We start from the raw sequence: 12,424 nt of genomic DNA, 5'->3' as shown, positions 1-12,424 counted from the left end.
ATGCATAGTAGTTAGTGAATAATGTGCTTTAAGATAAATCAATTAATAATAAGAGTTTCAGGGGTTAAACTTTTCAAACGACACATACTGTATAGGGTGTGCCTAAAAAGTAAAACACATGTCACAAATCATGAATCATGTCCAAATCGAATGTTTGCCTTCTATGGTGCGTTCATCTGGTTCATTTTAAATACAGCATACACATGTAGTTCACTGACATATCCCACATTTCCCACAATCCAGTCTGTTAATAACATAAAGGGGTAGAGGGAGCAGTTTGAATTGATACAGAAATAATTGTAGTATAGTTTTTTTTAGTTTTTCTTCTAGTATTTACTTTACTTCATATACACACGTGGACAAAATTGTTGGTGCCCTTCGGTCACTGAAAGAAAAACTCACAATGGTCACAGAAAAAACTTTAATCTGACAAAAGTTATAATAAATAAAAAATTTATGAATGGTAACCAATGAAAGTCAGACATTGCTTTTCAACCATGCTTCAACTGAATTATTTAAAAAAATATACTCATGGAACAGGCCTAGACAAAAATGACGGTACCCCTAACTTAATATTTTGTTGCACAACCTTTTGAGGCAATCACTGCAATCAGACGATTCCTGTAACTGTCAATGAGACTTCTGCACCTCTTAGCAGGTATTTTTGGCCACTCCTCATGAGCAAACTGCTCCAGTTGTTTCCGGTTTGAAGGGTGTATAGAATTTTTATTTATTATTACTTTTGTCAGATTAAAGTTTTTTCTGTGACCATTGACTGAAGGGTACCAACAATTTTGTCCACGTGTGTATTCACTCTAAATTTTTCCAAAGATACTTTATTCTCAGTGAGCTTTAAGGTAGCAAGCTATCGACGTTGGTCTCAAAGAGTTTTCTTACAGACAACTTCTTAAATTTTTAAGCACTGTGTCATAACACAGCTAACTTATGAGACAGCCAGGCATCAAGGCAGCTGTCTTGTGTTTCAGACACACCTGTACATGAATGAATGGCATCCAAAGTTGCATGATGGTTTTTCGTGTTAGACTGTCTGAGCATGTATTTCTGTTTTTGGCCTCAGAAGCAGGTTAGACTACATAAATATCTAAATCAGTTCTTAAGCCTAATTTCTCTGGAGTGTGTTCCTCTATATCCAGATGCTTGTAATCCACTCTCTGCTGCTGTGGACCGTCCCACATGGACATCATTACGATTTCCAAAAAGACAACCTGACTCTTTTCTCTGTGGATAATCTTTCAAAATGTATATACTGTATTAGATAACCTCTTCTGCACCTGCATACTGATAATGATTTATAGCCCCGATATCCAGTGTCACTCAGTTTTCTTTGCCATTGGTATATCTGAGTTGCCTATTTGGGATCTAAACCTACATCCATCATCCATATTCCGGTGAAAATAGGAAAATACACTGTATGGCAAAAGTTTGTGAACACCTGTCCTGTTTTTTACATCCCATACCATATGCCCGCTTTTATGGTTATAATAACCTCCGCTATTCTAGGAAGGCTTTCCACTAGATTTTGAAGTGTGCCTGTGTGGATTTGTGTTCATTCAGCTACAAGAACATTAGCGAGATCAGTTGCTGATGTCGAGCAAGGAAGCCTTCATTCCAGTTCATCCAAAAAGTGTTCATTGTTAAGGTCAGAGATCTGTGCAGGCCATTCAAGTTCTTCCACTCCATGTCTTCATGGACATTGCATTATGCAAAGGGCCAATTGCAGTATTAACAGGTTTTGACCCCTTAGTCCCACTGAAGAGACAATGCAATACTATGGCATATGAAGTGACTCCCAACTGAGTGCTTCTAATGCTGTGGCAACAGTTTGGGGAAGAACGATATAGATGTGTGATGCGTCATGCATCCAGGCTTGCATTGGGGATGTAGAAGCCTTCTGGATTCTAAATGATACAATAATCTTATTTATCTTTAGGCCATCCATGAGGGATAGCAATGGGCAGTTTCCAAGTGATGAAAAATCTAACCAGAGGAAGGGCATCAGGATAGATCAAGGCAAATCAAGCAAATCAAGCAGAAAGGGTCAGAATCACTGCTTTCTCAGCTGATTATGATTAAAGGGTGAAAGAAGTCCTCCTAAAAGCTTCACATCTTTTGCAGGGCTCAGACACTGCAGCGAGTCATCTACCTTAGATAGGTGTTAAACTTTTTTCCATTTATATTGTGCCATTTCTTTTGTTCTAATTGAATCACTCATTATATTTATCCCAAATTGTGGATTTGTTTGACAAGTTTCACAAAATATTCAATTTAAGTAATCAAAATGATAAAGCTATTTAATCTTCACTACATAATCTGTACATTAAATCGTACTCATACTCAGTAGTGCAGATTTTATGAGATTCTTCACTGATAAAATCGAAAGTATCAGGAGTAAAATAGGTGACACTCAACATATGAGAGCTTCTAGTGACCCAGTCTCACCTAAGGTGCTAGACACAAAACTACATTGCTTTACAAGTACAGGACAGGAAGAGTTAGTTAAGCTTATTACCACAGCTAAATCAACAACTTGTTCACTAGACCCCATTCCAACTAAACTACTGAAAGAAGTGTTAAATAAAGCTGGTGAGCCTCTTCTTAATATTATTAACTCCTCACTATCTTTAGGTTACGTCCCTAAGTCTTTCAAGTTTGCAGTTACTAGGCCACTCATCAAAAAACCCAATTTAGATCCAAATGAACTATCAAATTACAGACCTATTTCACACTTCCCATTTATGTCTAAAATACTTCAAAAGGTTGTGTCTGTTCAAATGAGCTCCTTCTTACAGGAGAACAATATCCTCGAAGAGTTTCAGTCAGGTTTCAGGCCCCACCATAGCACAGAAACTGCACTTGTGAAAGTCACAAATGACCTGTTCTTAGCTTCGGACCAAGACCGTATGTCCCTATTAGTCCTACTTGACCTTAGTGCTGCATTCGACACTATAGATCACAACATCCTCCTAGATCGTCTACAAAATTACACAGGTATTCATGGACAAGCTTTAAGTTGGTTTAGATCCTACCTGTCTGATCGATACCATTTTGGTGAACCCTCCAGTTTACTACTAGTTAATTATGGGGTCCCTCAAGGATCAGTTCTAGGACCTCTGCTCTTCTCGATATACATGCTTCCATTAGGGAACATTATTAGAAGACATGGGATTAGTTTCCATTGCTATGCTGATGACACACAGTTATATATCTCATCAAAACCAGATGAAATAGCTAAAGTGTCCAAATTAACTCAATGCCTTAGAGAGATAAAAGACTGGATGAGCTGTAACTTTCTGTTATTAAACTCTGATAAGACAGAATTATAGGTCCAAAAACCAGTACACAGAAACTCTCACAATGTAACTTCCAATTAGAGGGATGTACTGTTACTAGTAGCTCGACAGTGAAAGACCTGGGTATTATATTAGACAGCAACTTGTCCTTTGAAAATCATATCGCCCAAACCACAAAAACAGCCTTCTTTCACCTTAGAAATATTGCCAAGCTGAGAAACATCCTGTCTCTATCAGATGCTGAGAAACTAGTTCATGCTTTCATGACCTCTAGACTGGACTATTGTAATGCATTACTAGGTGGTTGTCCTGCATCTTTAATAAATAGGCTACAGTTAGTCCAAAATGCAGCTGCCAGAGTTCTCACTAGGACAAGAAAGTATGACCATATAACCCCAATTTTATCATCTCTACACTGGCTACCTGTTAAGTTTAGAATTGATTACAAACTGCTGCTACTTACGTACAAGGCTCTTAATGGTTTAGCTCCCATGTACCTAACTAGTCTTCTAACACGATACAATCCTTCACGCTCTCTGAGATCACAAAACTCAGGACTTCTGGTAGTTCCCAGAATATCTAAGTCTACTAAAGGCGGTAGAGCGTTTTCTTATTTAGCTCCCAAACTCTGGAATAGTCTTCCTGATAGTGTTCGGGGCTCAGACACACTTTCCCAGTTTAAAGGTAAGACTAAAAACCCATCTCTTTAGTCAGGTGTACACATAACACATCCCGTTATATTATATTGTACTATTCCACTAGACCTGCACATTTTTATGAACAGCAGATATGTTACTCCCTTTGCACTGCTCTTCTCTTTTTCAACCCATGCCGAGACACCCAGACATTGCACCAGCTCCGATCGTCTTCCGTGCAATGAAGTTTTTGGTTTCCGCTTAGATGAGGCCGACTCTGCGAGAATCCTGAAGAAAACATCTACAGATCTACCAGCTCCAGTTGGACTCTGTGATACTAAGAGGAGATCTGAACTCCATGAGATCCCTACACCAATACAACATTTATCTGATTGTATATTTGGAATCACACCATCTAGTGTCACCCATATGAGGATGGGTTCCCCTTTGAGTCTGGTTCCTCTCAAGGTTTCTTCCTTTATCAATCTAAGGGAGTTTTTCTTTGCCACTGCTGCCTGAGTCACCTCAGACTTGCTCATTGGGGATAAACACATATACATACACACGTACACACACACTGTGAACTATATATATTTTGAATTTTGAATTTTTATTATATTAATTCTCTATATTACTCCTTATGCTTATCTTCTGTTCTATGTTTACGTTCTGTAAAGCTGCTTTGAGACAATGTCCATTGTAAAAAGCGCTATACAAATAAACTTGAATTGAATTGAATTGAACTCAGGAGCTCTTATAGGATATTGTTGTTTTTTTTTAAACTAATGGCATTTTCATGAATACAAAATACCATAAATAACCCTCACTCCTGCAATTAATGAATCCAGTTTGTATCCAATTTAATAAATGTGGCCAGTTGTTTGGGTTTTGTGTTTAAACAGTATTTTCTTTGAAAATCGCCATCACACAGCATGTGATGTATAAAACATCCTACATATACGCTGTAGTTTTGTGAAATTTATCACTTACATCATCTCCTACACTTATCTATAGATTTACATGTGGAACTTGTAATGACTGTGTCCCATTAACTATACATTTCTGCTGTTTTTCTTCTTCCCATACTGGTTCCTTTCCTGCACTCATTGCTTGACAGTGTTAAATGATTTACAGTGCATCTTTCCTGGTACTGCTCTTCATACATGCTGATCATTTCCCAGGAATGTCACAGGATTGTACTTAACGTAATTTATATTGTGAGAATCTAAAGTCTTCCTTATAGACGAAGGCTGCGTCCAAATATCCCTACTACCCTAATATTCATTATACAGTAGGTGAGAAATACCTGTAGGTGCTATAGGCATTAAACATATTTCTTGTGGTTAAACTGTACTTGTTTAACAATACCTGAGTAAATTGTTAACTTGTTGAAGGTTCAAATGAGGAAAAAAAAAAGTTTGAGGTTTTGAGCAAAAAATCTCTAAGTTTGGTTAATCTGATGTCACATCACATTGCCAACATGGTGGATGGATTATATCCAAATTGCCTTCATACTAAAGGTAAAATTTAAATTTTTGATTAGACACATGCGACATGCAGAGAAATCTTCTTACGATCGTCCATGTTATAAAAATAAAACATAAGAATAAAACATAATAAAATAGAATACAGACTTGAACCAAGGATCTACTACATCACACTCAATGATGTTTATTACTATACCAGTGCAGGACAAATGCTACTGCTGCTACCACTTCTACCACTACTAATTTTTACGACTTCTACTTCTAATTTGACTATTTTCACTACTTCTACTTCTACCACTACTACTTTTTAATTCAATTCAATTCACATATTTTTTTTTTAATCTATAGCACATTTAACAGTGGACATTTTCTCTCAAAGCAGCTTTACAAAGCATAAGACTCATAATAAAAGAAATGTAATATTATACAAAGGTTAATATAATACATATATTTATATTAGACTTATACAGTATTTAAACGTGATTGTATTTATCCCCAATGAACAAGTCTGAGGTGAGTGAGGTGACTGTGGCAAGGAAAAACTCCCTTAAATGGAAGATGAAGAAACCTTGAGAGAAACCAGACTCAAAAGGGAACCCATCCTCATTTGGGTGACAGTAGAGGGTGTGATTATAAATATACAGTCCAACAATTGTGTATTGATGAGGAGGTTGTTGTCCTCAAAGACCACATGGAGTTGGCACCTCCTTTTTACTGCTACTACCTCTTTTAGTTTCACTACCACTTCTACTTCTACCATTACTACTTTTTACTACTACTACTTCTACTTTTACTACTACTTCTATTAAATTATTATTCTATTTAATTCAATTCAATTTATTTATTATAGCTTTTACCAATAGACATTGTCTCAACCCTATACTTTACAGAAATAAAAAGTATAAAGTTAAAAATAAAATTAATATTTATCCCTAATGAGCAAGCCTCAAGCAACAGTAGCAAGGGAAAAACTCCCTGAGATGATATGAGAAAGAAACCTTGAGAGGAACCAGGCTCAGAAGAGAACCTCATGCTCATTTGGGTGACACTGGACTGTAAATAATGTAAATGTAATAATGTCCTTTCTACAATGGTTTATAGTCCAGTGGAATTGTGCAACCAAGAGCCCCTGAGGAACTAATTGGTCAGTGTAATTTCTGAGTTCATTACAGTTCAAAGACGGTATTCTACAAGTTCTACTTCTACTGCTACTAGTACTTTTTCTACTACTTCTACTTCTAACAATAAACACATATTCTGGTCAGTAGCCTAGTGGGTAAGGTGTTTGCCTGCTGATCAGGAGGTTGTGAGTTTGAACCCCAAGCTGCCACTGCTGGGGCCCTGAGCATGCCCTCAAGTTTTTGTTGTGTAAAATTCCTCAGTTTTATAAAAATGTAAGTCTGCCTAATGCTAAAAATGTAGTACTGTCACATTATGCAATTTATTGTATTTTTCTTGTATCACCGTTTCAATTCATAATTGCCTAACATCATTATATGTCATTTTGTCAAAATAATTCTCGATTTTTTTAATCCATCTGTCTTGTTCCCAGTCTGATAGACTCCTGTTATAAACTCTGTATCCACTGTAACACTGACCAATATCGAGTGGTTACTGTGTAGAAGATGAGCAAGTTAGAGCTCCGTCTACACTTAATCTCTTCAGGATGGTCACCAGCCATGTTTTCTCATCCTCTCAGTTCCTCTCTGTTGTTCTTTCATTCCGCTCCCCCACCTCCACCCCCTTTACACAGCCACACAGGTGTCACACAATGCCTGCCTTCATAATTATGTTACTAAGCCTGAGAAAGGTCATGTCTCTGAGTGTGTGTAATAGAGATAGCTGAAGAAGGGCTGTGTGGGAAATGTCCTGTGTGTGTGAAGATTGTGTCATTGTGTGAATTATGCACCCATGATCTCTGATCCCAAATGTCTTCAATGACAATTCACTTAAATCACTGAACAGTCACAGACATTTCCACCAATCAAAAGGTCAGAGAAACGCAAGTCTTAAAACTGTCCACCAATCAGAACAATTTAAAAGCTGCACCTCAAGCTGCAGTTATGGAAAGTACATCATTTCAGTTTTGTTGAACCTTAGTCATGTGTTGGAGCTACAAAGTGGGAAAAACTGACATAGTTTGATGAGTGAAGCATATTTACCTCCTCAAATCAGTGAGACATTTTAGACTAGACTATGTCTGTATGTTGAGTTATCTAAAGCAAATACCTATAACTTATTTAAAGGTAAGATGTGTTCCTTTGTTTATTTCCTATGCTATGAGCAGCCATGTTGATTTAAACTCGTGATTTAACAATACTTGTTAAACTCGAGGTTGAGGAGACTATCCAGCTTTCAGAAGCAGGAATTATGAACTGAAGGACCATTTTGTTTAATTTTTATTGGTAAGAAATTAGGAGCTACAACTGTTAGTCGAATGTAGCATTAAAAATAATAAGCAGTTTTCACCAACCAGGATGCTTTAATAATGTCAGGACACCTTAAGAAACCTCATCAAAATGGTCTTAAAAATTCATAGCTCCATCGATTAATCAGAACATCATTAAAACCACCCTTTGCTTATAATCAAAATACCTTAACGAGTCCCTTACACCAATCAGAACATGTATTGTTTTAAATCTGAGTGCCATACACTGTGACTGTGTGTGTGTGTGTTGTGTGTGTGTTTGAGTGTTAGCGGTGTCAATTTCATTGGCCTTAATTACATACTTCCTGTTACCGTTGAGCTCTGTCTCACACACACACACACACACACACACACACACACACACACACACACACACACACACACAATCCATCCTCTCAGAGGATCAGAGGATTAACGATTCACACTGTTCCTCCTACAGGACAAGATGTGCTACTGCCAGTCACCATAAATCGCACGTATTTAATTCGTACTTGATCCAGCCTTTTAACCAATTAATTCATGGCTGGACAATTTGAGACTTAATGTGTGTATCTCAGGAGGTGTGTTTTCTGACCTGCGCACTGTGAGTTGGAGAGTTTTATAGGATCCTTTGACCAGAGAGATGGCCTCCTGTCTGAATCCAGTCAGCTCCACACCGTTGATGATAACCACTTCATCCCCGACCAGCAGGGGGCATTGTAGAGAACCGGCTTTTCCACCCTCCTCTACCTACACACACACACACAAAAAAAACAATGTTAATGATTTTTATACAGAAACTAAAGGTGGACTTGTGGACTTTAGTAACTCACAACTTACAAAAACCTTTAAGGAATGTCTTCTTTTGAGCTGCAAACACCCACACACACCCACACACAACCTTTTAAGCGTCTGAGTTTTTAGGGATCTGTTACTGCAACACACTGTGTACTTTGTAGTCATTTGGCAAGCTAAATAACATTAAACCAAAGTGCTTTTGAATTCCCAGTTAATGTGGTGATTAATTTTCTTCATACCACAGTGGGCTTGAATTATCAGATCTTATTGGTCATGTGAGATTGTATTATTTATGTGTAACATCACAGGTTGAGTCATAGTTCCAGCTGTAACATGACCTATAGATTAATATGACTGCACTCCTTCTAAGAGGTCAAATAGCAGCTCATTTATATGGTGTTATATAGTGGATGCTTCACATAATCAAATGCTAATAATAAAGAGTTTTGATAAACATGTTCACCTTTACAACACAAAATGTTTAGTCATTGGCGTAGCAGAGACATTTATTTCGCTTGTGGAGGAGGTTTTAGTTGAAAGTACATCGTAAAAGTCACAGTGTTTACAAAGTATCCTAGCACAAGAAAGTCTTCAGGACAGAGGAGTTTACACTTCCTGTTTTAGCGGAGCTGGTGAGGGAAGGACAGATTATCGCAGCTATAACATAAATAGCTGAAACTAGCTTGGACAGCTGATCAGTTGATTGTGAGTTTGAATCCCAGGCCCACCAAGATGCCACGGCTGGGCCCTTGAGCAAAGCCTTTAACTGCTCAGTTTTATCAATAAATCTAATCGTTACAGAGGCAGCAACATGGAGAAAAGGGCACAGAAACATGGAGATTGTATTGAGTAGTTGTTTGTGAGTCTGTTATATAGCGACAAGTGTGATTAGGTATAGGTGTGCATGTTTAGATGTCCAGTGACTGTGAATGTAGCAACGTGTGTGTTTTGGAAAGCATAGCACAGGGAGGCCATGATTGTTGCTGTAGTATAAGTGAAATAACAGACTTCAGTATATCTGGTTGTATAAAAATAACACACCCAGGGGTAGCAGCACACCGTTTCACTCTGTTTCATAACACCAGGTTATTTCCGTTAATACAACAATTAGTTCCAGTCCGTTAATTTGATCTACAAGTGTTCCAAGAGTGCTTATATTTAAAATAAGCACACTGCAATATTTCACATTTTCCACTTGCCTGCGTCAGACATAACATTCCAGCGCTAGTAACAGTCCCACTGAAATGATTGCTACAGTGGAGTTAGAGACATCAACAGCAGACATGGCTAATTATACTTTTTTATGAACTTCTAACTTAAATTACAAAAGCTTATCAGATTAAATATTGCAGATAAATATGAAAAGTAAGAATTTTACCAGATGCACCTTAGGAATGCAAGAGAGGAACGTAAAAAACCCTTATAAACTAGTTAACAAGCTATCTAACAGGCAAACCATGACTGAGGATCTTCTAGGACAAATTACTTGGCCATGTTGTGAACAGTCAGCAACGCAATAATATATAACCAATATCCCTCCCTAACTATCCAAATAATACACCACATTGTTGTCTGTCTGCTGCTCCCTAATCTGGGTCAACACAGCAGATCCACATATTTTCATTTTGGCACAGATTTTACTCTAATGCAACCCTCCCATTTTATCCAGGCTAGGGACCAGCACTGAGAGATAGCCTTTCATGGGGTGGGTTGGTTCCCTGCTGGGGAATCGGCCCCTGTCTATGGCAGTGAGAGCGCAGGATCATGCCACTGGACCGCCAGTAACCATAATTTAAAAAAAAAAAAGGAAAGGTTATATGTAACAAAGAAAAACCCATTGACATGGTGACACTATAGTAAGTAGATATTTATTTAATATTTAAAAAAGTTTTCTACCGTGGGAAAATGTTTAGGGTAGATGTTAGCGTGACTCCTGCTTTTTGGTTTGAGAAGCTGAGAGAGAAAACAGAGAGTCTGCTGAAAAAATTACAATATGGCTGCTGTAACTTGTCTCATGGGTTCTGTCTTTAAAGGCCTGATCACATGGTCAGACGTTCAAGCTACTGTTGCACCCTGAAATCTGTCTTCTCCTCATACCAACTTCATACAAAGCTGGGATATATGAAGAACATACTGTTTGTACGTACTCCTCGTTCACGTCACATAATGTGTAAAATTCATGTTATTAAAATTCCATGTTACTAGCATAATAATCTGATAATATCCGTGCTTTTATTTTTCGTAGTTCTTTTTTATTTAATACTGTCCACATGCTAGCTATCCAGAGTCTGAATGCTAATTTCCTGGCAGGTGTAAAAAAAAAAGATCTCAGTAAAGGAACTACTGATTTCTGGATTAGCTGGATTGGATAATGGAACCTATTGGTTTTCACATTATCAAGGTGGGTTAGTGTGTATCTGCTTAGCTCTAGTGTGTGTGTTAAACTTTACAGTTTAATCTGCTCCGTTTCAAGCTGATTTTGTATCCCAAGTAAAAAAAAAAAAGTGGGCTTAGATCAGCAAAAACAGGCACGTCCGTCCAACGCCCACTTTGCCCCTGTCTTATCTAAAGAGTCTAATGACAGGAAGCACTCATGCAGTGTAACGGTTCAAACGGTCCCACCGGGAAACAAAGTATGCGACATTTACACTGACCTTAATGGAGTTGATTTCAGTAAAAGCTTTTGGGACCTGCATTAAGACTTGTTGTGACTAAAGCACCATTCGAGCAGTGATAAACACACAGATAAGTAGCCAGCTTTATCTCTAGTGAAGGAACAGTCTCTAAAAGTGCTGTTACACAGACAAGGGCATTTAGTGTATCATATTTAGAAGAAGCACTGTGGCTAAAAAATTGTGTTAAGAAACAGTTCCTGGAATTCTCGAGTTGCTGTGGTCTAAGCTGTCAGTGCCTTCAGTGATCACAGGATCCTTCTAGAGTGTTGCAGTGTAAGGATACATGGGATCTGTTCTAGCTACTCTTCAAGTTCCCAGAATTATTTACTAAAGAATGTTCTTAGTGTCCAAGATGCACAAGTACTTTCGCAGTGAGGTCTATCATTTATCTGAGAACATGTTGTAGAATCTCAAGATATTTTGGGCCATTGTTTCCTTCTTCCCATCATGGTTCCCATGGCAACCAGCTCAACGTTCTGAAGTTTGTGTTTTTGCACAAAATTTGATTTTGTCATTTGCTTACTGCCTGAATGTGTGCACCTGTTCTGTATTTGTTTTAAAAATCACGTTCTTCCTTTTCTTGCTTGACAATGGAAATTGATATCTCCTTAGATTTAAAGTGAACGCAGAACTCCACATAATACTCCACAGAAATAAAGATAGATACAAAATTTCCTACTGCCAGTATATTTTAAGTGACAGATGTATCGTCCAATCAGCACTAAGACTTCCATTTGTAACTATGCCTTTTCCGGTTTGTCTGATTTGTTATTTTGTTTTTTGCTTCCTGCCTTTTTTGACATGCCTATTACATTTTGCTGCAATAACTTAGTGGAGGGGGGGCACGGTGGCTTAGTGGTTAGCATGTTCGCCTCACACCTCCAGGGTCGGGGTTCGATTCCCGCCTCCACCTTGTGTGTGTGGAGTTTGGAGTATGGAGTGTGTGTGTTCTCCCCGTGCCTCAGGGGTTTCCTCCGGGTACTCCGGTTTCCTCCCCCGGTCCAAAGACATGCATGGTAGGTTGATTGGCATCTCTGGAAAATTGTCCCTAGTGTGTGAGTCGTGAGTGAATGAGAGTGTGTGTGTGCCCTGCGATGGGTTGGCACTCCGT

General features: G+C 38.2%; 1 protein-coding gene across 2 annotated transcripts in view; it reads right to left on the bottom strand.

Annotated features, from left to right (window-relative positions):
* Positions 1-12,424, bottom strand: part of shroom3 (shroom family member 3) — a 74,318-nt gene that overhangs the window by 48,668 nt on the left and 13,226 nt on the right. For both annotated transcript variants that reach the window (XM_060891276.1, XM_060891277.1), the window contains exon 2: positions 8,436-8,590. In XM_060891276.1, the coding sequence (XP_060747259.1) occupies positions 8,436-8,590 (155 nt within the window). The remainder of the gene's footprint in view (positions 1-8,435; positions 8,591-12,424) is intronic.

This window comes from Tachysurus vachellii, chromosome 17, assembly GCF_030014155.1.
Source record: "Tachysurus vachellii isolate PV-2020 chromosome 17, HZAU_Pvac_v1, whole genome shotgun sequence".
Taxonomy (NCBI): domain Eukaryota; kingdom Metazoa; phylum Chordata; class Actinopteri; order Siluriformes; family Bagridae; genus Tachysurus; species Tachysurus vachellii.
This window is presented reverse-complemented; position numbering and strand designations above follow the sequence as displayed.